This window comes from Panicum hallii, chromosome 6, assembly GCF_002211085.1.
Source record: "Panicum hallii strain FIL2 chromosome 6, PHallii_v3.1, whole genome shotgun sequence".
NCBI classification, from domain to species: Eukaryota; Viridiplantae; Streptophyta; class Magnoliopsida; order Poales; family Poaceae; genus Panicum; species Panicum hallii.
In genome coordinates, this window is record NC_038047.1 from 2,869,360 (window position 1) to 2,884,426 (window position 15,067).

Sequence of the window (15,067 nt, forward strand, 5' to 3'; positions counted from 1 at the left end):
GGAATAATGTTCACGATCAGAGTTGAAGTTGACAATATAAATTTGATGTTCATTTTAAGGATGCAAATACTATTCGGTGGCATCTGAGGGTTCTTAATTTCTACTGTTAAAAGCATCCAGATAGCTACGAAATAAATGAAAACCCTTGGGGTTGTTCTTATATTAATAAATCACCACATGGCACAGCTGACGCCAGAAGAAACTAGGCAGATGACGTCAACTTCTGTCTATTTATGCACAGTTGTTGACCTCGGGAAGCTTGTTGTGGCTTACACTTAATTATCACCAAAGCAATCAAAAACGTAATTAAACATGAATGGGGGACCATATATAGGTGGTCAAATAGTCAGCGTTTTACCCCAAAAAGGGGTGGGGGGACAAAATATAATCAGCATTTTACCCAAAGTAAGGTACGGTTTTACCTATCGGACTACCTATCATTTGTTTGAAACGCTGTGATTTCTCCTGATTCCCTTGGGAATTGAAATGTTCGTACCAAATTTTGGAAAAGTTCCTGAAAATGTTTGTGTTCCAGCAACTAGAACAAAGTATGGATATGTCTGTGATTTCTGTTAATCTACGCAAACCAATAAGGAGCAAATTAAGTCGGCAGCAGGAGCTGAACCAACCTGCAGGTTGCAGTTTTCTAAGACTGCTGGTAGCATATCCCACACAACTCACCACAGCACACACACCAAAATATATAAGCACAAGTTGACACAGGGCCAGCAAACTGCAGCTGCTGAATTTCCAAGAGGAATCCTTAGTTGACATGACCTGCCCCAGAAACAAGTTGCAAACCATAAAACCATGCATACATGTATGTTGATGCATATTCAGGCAGCACTTAGTGGTGTTGAAGGAATTGTTTAGTTGCTGATTGATTACTAATATTAGTCATAGCTTGCCTGACCCTGCCAATTGCAGAAAGGACAAAACCACTTGTCCCATAAACACATTTGATTAGTGTATCAAGTAGAGGCCTCTCTTCCCCCTTCTTGCAAGAAGCTTCTCTTGTCTCCCTCTCTCAAGAATCTCTCTCACCAAGCTCATTCCTGTCTCTAGCCATTCCCCTCTACTCTCTTACTCGTCAAGAGATCATATAGCGAGCTAGACAAGATCATCAAGAGCCCTGTTAGCAGGTCTTCAGCTGCATGCACCCATGCTTCATCTGCCCTAGATAAAACTCCCCCTCAGATCCAGCAAACTTCCCCCAAATCATTTCCCAGATCTGGTTCTATACAGATCAACCCATTTAGTCCCATGCACATGGACCTGAGCTTGGGCACAACGGTAGACGACACTCAAGAAGTGCAAGAAGAACACCAAGAAGAAGAGCAAGAAGACGACTTGTACCAGCAACAAGCTCTAGGTCAAGATCTCCAGCATGGCGGCGGCGAGCCAAGCCACGTGATGGAGCGGGAGCACATGTTCGACAAGGTGCTGACCCCGAGCGACGTCGGCAAGCTCAACCGTCTGGTGGTGCCGAAGCAGCACGCGGAGCGGTTCTTCCCGGTTGCCGGCGCCGGGACGCAGCTGTGCTTCGAGGACCGCGGCGGCGTGCCGTGGCGGTTCCGGTACTCCTACTGGGGGAGCAGCCAGAGCTATGTCATGACCAAGGGGTGGAGCCGCTTCGTCCGCGCCGCGCGGCTCGCCGCGGGGGACACGGTCTCGTTCTCCCGCGCCGCCGCCGCCGCCGGCCGATACTTCATCGACTACCGCCACTGCCAGCGCCGCAGCCGCGATATCAACTTCGGCGATTCTGCCGCCATGCCAGCGTGGCCCATGGCCGTCGGAATAATGCAAAGAACCGGGGCCGTAGGAGGGGGTGCAACGATGGCCGTGGACACGGTGCCCGTCCCCGCCGGTCATGGCATCGAGGTGGGACCCACAGCAGGAGCGAGGAGCTTCAGGCTCTTCGGATTCAATGTCGAGTGCAGTGGCGACGACGACGACGCAGCGGCATCTGCGTCCGCCGAAGTGGAGTACGTCGACGGTGACAGCTAGCCACGGTGTAGAGATCAGAGGGAGCTAGACATGGTGATTTGGAAACCTTACACCATAGGTAGAGCTAGCAAATCCTATCTATACAAAGTGGTTCCTTGAATCTTGATTAGTCGTATTTATTTGATTCAAATTGGAATTACGATTTATTTTAGGTAATTGCATGATTTAATGGAGATTAGATCCTTGCTCGATCTTGTTCTTTGCATTGGTTCCTCGTTCTTGTTCTTGTTTCTTTAACTATGTTCCTGGTGCAGCTGACTATGACCAAGAGGGTAATTGACTATAGTTTACTAGTTGAGTGTCTAGCTGGGGCTTTGAGATTTATGAACAAATAAGTGATTTAAAGTTCTCGAATCACGATTGAACTATTGGAGTATATCCTAATCACTGCTATTCAAGGCCTTGATTATTTCAGCTTTATTTTATGCACATTTAGCTGGCTTTTACGCAATTGTGTACATCGGATGAATTGATCGAGATGAATGAGCAAATGAGTTTTCATGGTTTTTAATGCCATATATAGCATATATGTTCCATGACCATGCATGTGTGAAATATATATAGCATAAAGTTAGTCTGCAAGTTGCATTAGAAGTACGAGTAAACCTTTCCAGCTCGATCATTTCATCGTCTTTGTCCCTTTGCCTTTGGTTATCTTGTTTATTCTGAAAATATAATTTGAATTTGCCACCATCTTATGAACCATGAAGCATATTTTGAGAAATGGAACTAAATGGATGAAACCACACGAATCACATCTCAATGATGTTGTAATAATATGTCTTCATCCATGATATCTTCTAGTTAGAATGAAATAGCTAATGATTTTTGTAACTTTGTACGCTGAGAAGTTCAGTGTTTCTTTTTTTTCTGCATATATAGGAGCAGCTTTTAAAACATTGCTAGTAGGTCACTGAATTATGTGATGACATGCACTGATGCATATATCTTGATCTAATACAATAAGATACGCAACTTTTTTATATTTTTCCCCCAGAAAAAAATAACTTGTGCTTCGTAAAAAGACATCATCTAGACCTATATATAGATGTCATGCATGTATGTTCTGAAATATCTCAGAATATATTTGTTAGAAAATCATCAAGGTACATGGTGTACATAGACACATACAGCCATTATAGCTCTAGAGACTGCAATAATGTGACTACACGTATTAATCTAGAGTACTGTGTGTTTTATGTTCTCATCTTTTTGTTCGAGTTCATTAATCACCAATTGCACCTTTATATATACAAACACGAAGTGCACATCAAGTCGGCATGTGTATATACAAATTGCATAGGACTTGGGCTTGTATGTTGTTAACTCTTTTTTTGTTTAAGACATGTAATATCCTAATTTTGCTATGATTTGACCTGACATAAGTTGCTGATATTAGAAAATCCAATAAGTTGGGAAAAGATGATGGAGAATGACTTCTTGTGGATTATTTGTGGGGGTTTTGGACGGGGCTTCTATTCATCGCACCTGCGACTAGCCGTTGTATCATCGCACATGTCCGCTGTAGATAACAATGTTCCAGAACAAAATAAAATGTTCCAAAACAAGATTAAAATATTTTTATCTCCAACTTTTTATTTTGTTCTGAAATATTTTGTTTTGTTTTGAAATATTGTTATCTTCAGCGGATATGTGTGATGATACGATGGCTGGTCGCACGTGCTATGAATAGACATCCTGATTTTGGACTCCGTATTCATTATTTGAGTGGAAAGGGTTATAGATGGCGAGGTGTGGATTATTTTATATGTGGATTGATTTTGTAATCACAGAATGACAAAATAAAGTTGATTCATGAATACACCATCTTGACAGGAGAACTGAAAGTCTGAAACTACAATGTGAACGCACACCATCCCATATGACCAATTCAGATGCATCACTCTGGCTTGTACTTTGGCAACACGTTTGAAGTACTGTTCAGGGACTAGGACACAACACGACCTGGCACGATTAAACAAACTAATCCTTGTTTCCGAAAGAGAATTAAACAATCTAACACATGGCTACAAGTTGCAGATTAGTAAAACTGTAAGTCTGTTCAAGTGGATAGAATCATCCTTGCTTTATGCTATCACATGCACCTTCCAACCAAATCTTAAACAATCAACTTTCTCTACTTTATGGTTGCTCTCAAAGAACATACATAAATTTGAATTGCACTTTCCAACTTGCTTCTGGAAATAGGTTTCATGCATTTATGCATACAAGTGCTTGTTTCAGTACACTTCATCTCCGGGTGGTGTGGCATAGCCTTGTCAATTTTTGGATCGTTCATACATTTACACACATTTATTTCAAGTACATGCATATAACAATATGGATACTGGATACTCCATGTGCTTCTAGCAAAAAAAACTCAGACTCTGATGACAATAATCGATTCCCAGGATAAGATAACAAGAAGTGTGCATTGTAAACCTAAATTGGTTGTGCATGATCATCTCCAAAGAACCTCACTACTAGGCATTCCACATGAACTAATATTTCATTTATATAGCACGCATCTAAAAACATTCGACAGACTTCAGCCATATTCATTTACGCGCATCTTTACCAAAATTAATTATAAGCGATGATCAAAAGGCATACCTTTTATTTTTGAGAAAAATACTAGAGCGGTCAAAATTACTATTCTATACTGGAATTTTTATCCTGTTCACAGAGAGGCATTTTGATTGTTCTGTTCGCCTTTTATTAGTTCAACAAGGAATTCATTATTGTATTAATCATTCAATTGGATACACCTAAAAGCTTATTCAATAACTTGATATCAAAATAAAGGAGTTCTCCTATTAATGCCTTACTAGATCCATACACTAAATGCATAAAAAATTAACTGTAAAATCAAACTGAATTAAATTATGTAATGGGGGCCGTGATTGAAACTTTGCTTTTGTGATGTTTGACCATCAATTATCATAGCATTTGCAAACCTTCTGCTTCTTTCAATTCTTTGGGGAAGCCTTTAGAAGTACAGTTCGACCATCAATTACTCATAAAATAATTATCAACTGTACAACATCAATACAAATTAAAATATATGTGAAATGTGAATCTATTGATATAACTTTCATATACTAATCATGCATATAAATTGACTAACTGTTGGTCAGAATTTATGAAGTTTGATTTTTTATAATATTAATTTTCCTTATACATTGAAATATGAACGGAGTATTCTGTTTAGAAAGAGACTAGTTTGCTACTTGCTAGCTTAGGAGCAGGTAGAGGACCGACTTCTAAATTGCTATCTAGCTAGCTTGCTGCGTATATGTATGTGAATATTAGTATATTACCATAGTCAACAAACTGCATATGTTCTCCTCAATACTAATCATTTGTAGTTAGTAGCAGAGACAATTAGCATACTGATCCAAGTCATGAATTATAAGCACTGTTCCTAGTTTTCCGTAGGCTGGAGCAGCACCGTTTAGCAAAGCAGTGCCAATTCATCAGCCTTGTCAAGCAAAATATACACCAAGAGGCCCTGAATTCCTAGGGGTTCATGGTTGCTCATATATGTACAGTAGCTATATATGCATCTGGCTGGCAGATCCCTTCAGGTTGAGCCGATTTCTTCCTTCAGCACATGCTCCCAATCTGAAGATCCAAACTCACGATTTCAAACTAAAGCGTACCTAAAGCAAAATGCCATCGCTTCCAGTGATATGTGAGAGTGATGGCAGTCCATCAGAAGTCCTTGCGTCCAACCCTCTGTGAGCCCTACTTGGTGCTACTAGTACACCAGAATGAGCATGGGGGTGGACGCCAGTTTCTTCCAAGCCTGACAGGAAATATTCATCCTCAATACTATTTGGCACAGTTATGTGACCTTTTGACCTTGATAGAACACTGTTGTCTCCTGACTGGATGCGGTCGGCAGCATAAAGAAGGTTATGACTCTTTCTTCCTCCAGGATTATCCTTGAGCATCAGTGGGCTAGTTATGGCAGATCCACAGGAACTACTTAGATCTCTACCCGGATCACATTGATGGAAAGGAGGGATTCTTGGACCACCACCAATATGAGCCCTGCTAGACTCTAGATCAATTTCCAAACGAGTTTGTTTCAATTGATACTTCAACGCACAATTTGCACGTTCTGCATCGATCCACAAATTTTTATAAATAAGAGCCTGTGAGTGATCCTCCTCGCATGAGAGCTCCTTTGGAAAATTGTTGAGTGAAGGCTGTTCAATAAAAATAGCTTGTTAGAAAGCATAAAGCAATAATTGAACTGGATTTGCATGTGAGTTCAGGGGTCAATCCTGATGAGTCTGATCGTAATGTTACAAAAGAAATAGGAAAAGGATCATAAGATATTTTCCAAGAGAATGCTAACAGCAAGTTGTTTTACACGATCATTCTAAAAGTTGCCAAATAGAACTTTCACCACATATCTTGTAATTTCCGCTTACTGAGAGACAAAATATATCAAGAAACTCTGCATGTTCATAAACAAGAAAACTGTCTTACAATGTGTAGAAAAGTTTACCTGGTACCCAGTCGCGCACTTTTTCCGTAACTCACCAAGCAACCGACTAGAATCAGCAATATTAGAGATAATTATGCCTTTTCCATTATCAGCAGTGTAACTACCATTGTAGTTTCTTGTGACAGATTTTGAAACTGCATTCTGAGAGTAACAAGCCTTTAGTCCTCCTGCCTTGTCAGAAATACCCTTAACAGGAACCTAGGAAGAGCCAAAACAAAAAGGCTTATTGCATCACTGAATCAAATCGTGCAATTAAATTGCAAGTATTTTCAGTTTCAAAGTTCTTATGACAAGTGGCAGCACTGAGAATATTTAAGGATTTATTTCCAGCTCAAGAGGAATAAAATTTCACAGAATCAGAAATCAGTAGTTCACAAATAATACAAGAATTACACAAATAGGGTTAAAGAAATATTCACAGTTATTCCTTCTAAGAGGACATTGGATAAATAACATTTAGCACCAGAGGGCAAATATGGTTCATATTAAAGCAAAAAGAAGAATAAACCAGAATAGTTTAGCTTAACCCTGCCCTCTCATTTCAAAATAAACAAGCTGGAGAAACAGGACAGTAAAACTGAAGGGTGCACATTGTGTATATGGTCGACAGAATGTATTTCCCATTGACAGAACCCTGAACTGACAAGACTTGGACAAAAATAGCAAAAAGGGGTGCACCTTTTTTGCTTTAGAAAGATAACTCTGAAGATTCTCAATTACTGATTGGAGGAGGCTGTAGTCATGCTCCTCTAGCTCAATTTCATCAGAATAATTATTACATAACACCTCCGACATACTCTTGATCGCCCTCAGAATTCCTGATATGTTCGTTCCAGATGAACAGGAACCTGTAACAGTGCCAAATACATGAAGAAGCCAAAAAAAGGAATTAATGTGATATACGGCGCAGCAGGTGAAATCATATAGAACATTTTGATTGAGTTGTTAGACAGACCACTGCTGGAATTTGATTTCCTAACTGACAAGGGAATAAAATCAGGAGCAGCAGAGTTTAGGCCAGATCGTTTTATGTCATCATCTATCATTTCTAAACAGTGTTTCTCTGCATTGCATTTTGCTGCACCATGCTTCACAAACTCGAGCTCCTTCTCATGGGAATCGTGTGTCAGGTTTGTACCAATGTCTCCAGGTTTTTTGGACAGACCCAATTCAGCATGCGATTGGGGATGGTTTTGCTTACTCTTGCTAGCGACCAAATGCGGAAGTTTAGTTGGAGCCTCACAATCAGTGCTAAAGCTTTGTTCCTGGCCTGCATCAAAAGCCACTGATTCTTGTTTCACAGATTGGGCAACTAATGTTTGATGAACATCAAAAGGAGAGGGACGAGAAGCCGTCCCTCGCCAGCATGGTGAATCCACAGAACACTCCGATGGATCAGGATTCACGTCATCAGCCACTGTAACACATGGGCTAGCACACACAGATGGTCCATGAGGCTTCACGCTGACTTCAGGATTTAGCTCTTTCGAGAAAACCATGGTGCCTTGTGAAGTGCCATTTCCATTAGTAGGGTTACTCAATTCTAAGTTTCCGCAGGAGACAACTTTCCCAGTTTCTTTATTAAATTCATCATTTTGCCATATAGACAATTTGCTAGAACCAAAACTGGTGTTGTCAGTTTCTGAAGTTTTATTCGGAGGGCTTCTGATCGTCACTGTTACCCTTCCTGAGGTCATGGGAATTCGGCCCTGATTGAAATTGGAAGCTATGGCAACCGACGACTCTGAAACTGAGGAACTTGGAGATAGATAGACACTGGCAGGACTTCCACGTGACGAGCTTGGCTGACTCTGGCGCATTCCATGTGCATTGCTTGGATAAACAGCGTCACTCGGCTTCATCCCAAAGTGGGTTGCCAACGACGCCGAGTATGCATTGTTGACCTCTCCATTCAACACAGAGTTATCATCAATCACCCTCGAAGCATCACCTACAAATCCATAAGACACAACTAATGCCATCAATGCATAAGAAATAAATGGGCGCACATGTATCAAGCTGGGCTGTACTACATCATCCACATTACTTTGATGGCGACTCAGTTCAAGCCATGCAAGGATAAACTGATCTAAGTGGCGGACAATTGAAAGGGAGAAGTTAAAACAAAAGAACAACAAATATCATTTTTCTGATAATGAGTGCTACGTGCCAGCCAGATAGTGCTGCTTCAACCTTGGGCCAACCACTGCGAACCTTAGTGAAGTGCAAGAACCACAAGGTCAAAATCTTTCGCGACGCCACCGCACCAAATCGACATGTCAGAACAACAAAGTAACCGGGTAGCGCGAGAAGACGTGAGCTACTAGCCTAGGAGAAAAAAAATTACCATCCACGAGGCATAGCTCCGTGGGGCACTAGCGACGAGTGGTTGGGGACGGGAGAGGAGGAAAGAAAGTTACCGTCCTGGAGGCACCCGGGAGGGGCGCGGCCCTGGCGCGCGAGGAGGGTGTAGGGAGCGGCGTTCGGGGAGAGCGTGGACGACGCGCCGCTGGAAATGGCGGCGGCGGCGACGGCGCCAACGAAGGAGGAGGAGGGCATCGCCGGCGAGGCCGGTGGGTTCGGTCGGTCAAGGCCGGGTGGGATGGGGTGCTGGAGAGTGGCGAGGGGCGGGATGGTAATTGCGGGGAAGTGCAGGTGGAGGGCCGTAGGTGTTGTTGGGCTTTCCGCCTCTTCGTGTTCCGGAGCGAAGGCTTCGTCGAGAAGGAAGGATAGAGTTCGCGGGGAATAATCAAATCAATAACAAATTTAAATTGTATCAATTGTTCGCCAACTTTTCTAAAGAGAAAATCCATTGGCTTAGCATCTTTATTTTCTTGTCTTAGCATTCCGACGTCAGATCCTCACCACACATGCACAAAGTAGCAGCAGATAACAAACCCGCCGCATTCCGATCTCTGCACCCACACAGATAATAGCATTTCTTCACCACGAATACAAATTCATCTGGATTCTGACCCCGTCTCATCAGGTACTAACATAGCAACACAAACATCAGGATACCAGCTTCGGAAGCTGAAATTTTAGCACGGCCTATCTACATTAAAAAGAAGACCAGACATTACACCAAGGTTCATCAGACTTTGAGCGCCCCGTCTACCAGGGTCTTGCTACATTACAGCAGGAAATAAAAGCCAGCAGCCGAGGCATGGCTTGCAACTACACAACAGCTACCACATCGCATCTGCCGCAACAGCTGGAGAAAAACTAAGGACGTTACTACTATGCCTCTAATAACAGTTCTCCCTTTTTTTTTCCTTTTTCTTCCACCTAAAGTGCTACCTCTTTTTTTTTTTGGATTTTCAGCTGCCTCTGCTTGCCAGAAGAAGAACAGACACAGGATGTCCTACGGCCCTATAAACCCATGCCGTAAGACAGTTATGTACACATGACAACACACCACCAGGTCGATGCCGGGAACCTGTGTGCGCAAAACATGACGCCCTACACTGCACCGGGATATCTTTCATATCCACCCATACACCCCGACACAGAGAAGCAACAGCAGGGGCACCGAAAGAACCAGCCAGACGATGTAAGATTGGAAGCCCCCCTTCTGTGCTGGTGCTCTCACGTGGGGCTCAAGACCATCCTCCTGCTTGATAGCATCCTTGTCGCTCTTCTCAGAAGCCTTCCGCAGCCTTGGAACAGATTTGGCTTCTGGAACAGCCACCGTTTCAGCAACTGCAGTTCAGCAACATATGGAATCAGCTTAGCAAAAGCAGAAGTTAGCAATCACAAAGCTACACAACATACGCAAGTTCCAAAGCCTTATTACCATGTTCAGGCATGTTCTTTTGTTCACTATCACCGCAATTGTCCAATATACCATCAACACTTTCAGCGAAGTTTGTACTTGCATTCTCTCCAATCTGGAAGAAAAAGGAAAGAGAAGTTAGACTGTATCGTTTGCTAAAACAGGTCAGCCAGGATCAAATGAGTTCATTAGAAAACAATGCACAACAGATGCTACACATTCAATAAAAATATCTTTTGAATATCCTGGGTTAACTCATTAATGACAGAAAAAACAAAGTGCATTTAATTTCAGAGTAACAAGAAGGTCCCTCACCTCAGATTTCTCTGCTTTGTGGTGACTTTCTGTTTCATTTATGATGCAACTTGAAGCATCATCAGTACTAGGACATGGTCCTGTCTTGAGGTGTGACTGCAGCCGCAGCCTTCGCACTGCAGTCCCTTGTGTCAATGAACTCTCTGAACTTGAACTTGGAGCAGGCCGACTTCTAATAACAATCCCTGTTGACTCAGCTTCATCTCCATCAGAAACCACATCCTTATCTGCAGTGGACTCCTCTACAGTTTCATTCAGATAGTTCGGAGTTACAATGCACGATACTTCATCTTCACTCTCATCTCTAGTTATGCTCTCCCCACTCTCAAAATCAGCAGGCCAATGTAGCCGGAGCCTCCTTGTTGCAGTGCCCTGGTTAGTGAGCACGTAGTTTGGCTGCACAGAGGCCTGTAACTGCCGGGGCATAAGAGAAATCCCAGTTCCCTGAAGGCCATATTCGATGTTCATTCCAACCCTCCTTGCACTAGAATCTTCCATGTTATTGAACAGTTCGTGCAAGGAATCAGCAGCAGAGTCCACCGAAAGTACATCCTGGTCATTTGTGTCATAAGGAAGCAACGGTGTATTCTCATATGCTGAATTCAGAGGGTTTGGCTCATCTGACAAGAAATCTAGATTTGCCCACCAGCCTTGATCATCTTCACCCTGCAAAGATAGCAAAAGATAAGGATGCCAGCATTTACCAAGACCTAGACATCAGGTGCCAAACTCAGTAAGAATAGAAAACCATTACCTGTGCGACCCCATGGTTCTCAAATTCCGTAGGAATGTCAGAGTCATACTGAACTTTTGATGTTGTTGACGAATGTTCATCAGGATCAACAAGTGCTTGGTTCAAGAAAGCATTCAGGGCATCGGGAGGATTCATGTTGCCATCAAAACCAAAAGCTCCTTGCTGGAAATCAGAGAAGAATACATTTCCATGCGGTAGATTGGGGGCAATATCAGGCACAAAATTGTTAAAACCACCATTCCCATTCTGTGGATGAACAAACTGAGCTGAAGCACCAGCAGAAGGATCAACCTGCTTGTAATTATAAAGATGATAAAAGTCCTTAGAAGAAATTCAGTGCCTAGGATTGTAACAGGATGGATATTGTGCAGCAAAATGTTGAATGCTAATAGAGTAATAGGCTTTTACTGTGTTGTTCTCACCTCAGGTACATTAGCATGTCTATTGATAGGCATATGGGAAACATCCGCTGCAGTAGCCACTAAGTTATCATTTCTGTCCGCCAGCCACCTTGTCATCGGCATAGCATGAGTTTCCACAGATTTTGGCAGCTCAATCGGACTTTCATGCAGACCAGACTCTGGAGATTCCCTATTTAGCGGCGTGTTTGCTTCCTCATTCGCCTCTATGTTGTCAGGTGACGAGCGAGAAGGAGTAGGCGAGTAGCCACTCCTGTCCACTTCATCTGGGCTAGGGCGCTCAGGTTTCTCCTCTTGCTTCCGGAAGAGGCGATAAAGAACATAACCACCCTGAAAGCAGTAGATACGTAACTGTCAGGTAATGAAATAACAATTGGACATCAGAAACAAAGCGCCAATTTCCTACATATTTAAGCTGTAACTGCAACGAAAGTTAGAACTATCTTTACCAGCTGAAATCAAAGAATCTTTGAGGGATGTGTTCTATAGAATTCTCGGTTATATTTCTCATACGCAAACTAAACTATGAAGATTTCCACCACGGAACTTAACAACCATAAGCTAAACCGAGAAGAAAAGCAACCAGACAGTAGATTTACCTGCTCGCCGGACTCGAACTCCGGCTCGGTGGTGCGGTACTCGTGCATGATCCACCCTGTTCGCTCGCCCTTGGGTGCGCGCCCGCGGTGGAACACAAGGGTCTTCTTCATGCCGATGATGTGCTGCTTGCGCTTGTCGCCCTTGGACTTGATGATCCTGTCCTTGCCGGTGGCCTTCCAGTATCCAGCCTCCGTGGCCCTGTTCGACCTGCTACCGTTGGGGTACTTGCGGTCCTTGGGCGCGAAGAAGAACCACTCGGGATCATCTGACCGGATCAGCGATTTATCTGCACATACACAATCACGTCGTCAGCGCTCCGGGTCAGGAAACGCGAATCATCTTTCACGGAGGAGTTTGTTTGACACGGGGGTAAACAAAGTGAATCGGCGCAGCGGTCAAGGATTTTGTTCAGCCGCATCGCACCAAATCAAATAGCATCTCGGGAAAGGGGTGGGCACGGGGATTAAAGTAAGGATTTAGCGGAGTTCGAGGGAATCGCATCGAGCCAGCAAAGCAAAGCGCCGACAGAGAATTGTGCCCCAGGAAACTACTGGCGCAAGCAACCCCCAAACCAGCAGAGTAAGCTGCAGCTGGCAATCTGCTCAGCTTTTCAGCAGATGAGCATCGGAACCCTGCAGCAGGAAGGTTCGTTCGCGGGGTAGGTCGCGACGGGAGCACGGAGAAGAAAGGGGGAATCGAGAGAACGGGGGAACAGATTGACCGAAATGGCACGATTCCAATCCAGAGCAAAAATCCAGGAAATGGGGGAGTCTGACAACACCTGACAAAATCCCCCCAAATTGGACACCAAATGGAAAAGAATCCTGATCAGAAACTGCACAAAAATAGAAGCCCAAAATACTGACTACCCGAAGAGGCCGTCAAAAATCTGAGCAGAGCTCTCACCGTCTAAGCCGACCAACTGAAACAAAATCGAGAGCGGAAGCAAGGGGACGATCGGGGCGGTGGTGGGAGGAGTTACGAGCAGCAGTACCTGGGAGGTCCCACGGCTCGCACTTGCAGACGTCGATCTCGGGGATGACCTCGACCTCGGCGTTGATCTGGCCGGTGATCTTGCCCTTGAGGTAGTGGCGGACGAGCTCCTCGTCGGTGGGGTGGAAGCGGAAGCCCAGCGGCAGCGCCTTGAGCTCCATCACCGTCATCCTCGTCGAGATCCAGGCGGGGGGTTCGCGCTTCGCGGCGGGGGAGGGATATGCTTAGCGGCGAAGGAAGCGGGGGAGGAGGGGATCAGGGGAGGGGGGGGCGGAATTGGGCTAGGGTTTGGGCCGGCTGGATTTGGGGTGGGGATTTTAGGGGAGGAGGGGATGGGAGGCGGGGGAGGAGACGTGGCTGCGAAGAAAGCGAGTGGCTGGCTGCTCTGCATTACCGCGTCGCGGAATTTCCTCTGCATATACTAGCGCGGCCGCGTGGGCGCGTACCGGATGGGCCCCCCGCCCAACCGCCGTATTACGAGACTGCCACTACCGCTGGGCCCAGCCACGCTTCCCTTGCTTTTGGTTTCCTTTTTCTTTCTTTGATTTTGACGGAAATTCCTTCATCTTCTCTTGAAATTTGCCAGCCAGGTCCCTTTCTGAGGGATTCGTAGTGCCTGGCAATGTTTTGTTCTGCACTTGAGAAATTTTGTTGAGATTTCGGATCGCAAAATGGGCTTGATTTGCCTTGGGAGGCTCTCTCTCTATCTCTCTTGCTTTTCGTCTGTTCCGAGGCCACCCACAACACATGGTTCAGATCAGAGCTCGAGGACATGTGACTGACATGCGAGGAGCTTGGCTTTGGAACCCGGTCTCGTTGCCTTTCCTTCCCAGTGCGCCGCGCCATGCTTTGCCACTGCGCAGCGCGTTCAGCTTGTCCCGCTTTATCTTTTGCCATCCTCAGCCACACCCTGCGCAGTTCTGCAGCAAGCGGCGCCAGGCTTTTCTTTTGCGAAATTAGCAAATTTTCAGGCTTTTCTTTCTGGAGCCGACGCATCGGACATGCCAATAATGCGAGTGCTGATAGAGAGGTCTCTGAACTCTGAAGGTTACACTACACCGCCTGCTTCAGTAGTCCTCACTCTTCAGTGCCGTCTTTTCAGGCACGGTCTTGGCTAGCAACAGATTAAGAAAGATGTTTTCAGGTTGAGATAGCTTTAGTTTCGCCCTGGAGGGAGCATAGCAAGCGATTATCAGCCACATCCTGCACAAATCTACAGCTAGCAACTGTAGCATTTGCCGGGCTCTTCTTTTGGGAAATTAGAAACTGTCAGGCGTTCTTGTTTTCTTTTTTCTGCAGGCTTTATTCCTGAAATTTCGAGTAGCAATGCAAATGCAAATGCAAGCATTGAAATGTTCTTGAGCAGCCGAGTCGCCGGTCTTCAGTGCTGTAGCTGGCACGGTCGTCTTTGCTGACGGCGGATTGGAAACTTGTGTTTTTAAAAAATCGAGATTGTTTGGAACATCGAGGAGGAGGAGCAGCAGTAGCCATCAGGTGCAAGATTCTGACGCCTGACGACGGCAGCAGCTCTCGACCCCGATCCTGCTGCTGCTTCTCATCTCGCGGAACGAAGAATCCGCACGTACGTACTGTACATCTGCAAGTGGCTGGCTGTACGTACATGCCAGACTTCCTGACCGTCTGAAATGGCCAAGAAGAAAGAACACGGCTGCCAGTGCTACTAG

At 44.6% G+C, this 15,067-nt stretch overlaps 3 protein-coding genes across 3 annotated transcripts; 1 reads left to right on the top strand and 2 right to left on the bottom strand.

Moving 5' to 3' along the window:
- The first annotated feature begins 1,039 nt into the window (after nucleotides 1-1,039).
- LOC112898444 (putative B3 domain-containing protein Os08g0157700) lies at nucleotides 1,040-2,191 on the top strand. Its single transcript, XM_025966762.1, has one exon. It carries the CDS (start codon nucleotides 1,264-1,266, stop codon nucleotides 2,005-2,007), a length of 744 nt encoding a protein of 247 aa, XP_025822547.1. The 5' UTR covers nucleotides 1,040-1,263; the 3' UTR covers nucleotides 2,008-2,191.
- Nucleotides 2,192-5,368: 3,177 nt separating this feature from the next.
- Nucleotides 5,369-9,146, bottom strand: LOC112897144. Its single transcript, XM_025965357.1, has 5 exons — nucleotides 8,947-9,146; nucleotides 7,482-8,477; nucleotides 7,205-7,374; nucleotides 6,527-6,724; nucleotides 5,369-6,221 (listed from the first exon to the last, which is right to left on the bottom strand). The coding sequence occupies exons 1-5, from the start codon at nucleotides 9,083-9,085 to the stop codon at nucleotides 5,670-5,672; spliced, it is 2,055 nt and encodes a 684-aa protein (XP_025821142.1). The 5' UTR covers nucleotides 9,086-9,146; the 3' UTR covers nucleotides 5,369-5,669.
- A 398-nt stretch (nucleotides 9,147-9,544) lies between these two features.
- Nucleotides 9,545-13,692, bottom strand: LOC112896885 (protein NTM1-like 9). Its single transcript, XM_025965007.1, has 7 exons — nucleotides 13,384-13,692; nucleotides 12,389-12,675; nucleotides 11,793-12,119; nucleotides 11,371-11,661; nucleotides 10,617-11,282; nucleotides 10,323-10,416; nucleotides 9,545-10,228 (listed from the first exon to the last, which is right to left on the bottom strand). Exons 1-7 carry the CDS (start codon nucleotides 13,550-13,552, stop codon nucleotides 10,011-10,013), a joined length of 2,052 nt encoding a protein of 683 aa, XP_025820792.1. The 5' UTR covers nucleotides 13,553-13,692; the 3' UTR covers nucleotides 9,545-10,010.
- Between the last annotated feature and the right edge of the window lie 1,375 nt (nucleotides 13,693-15,067).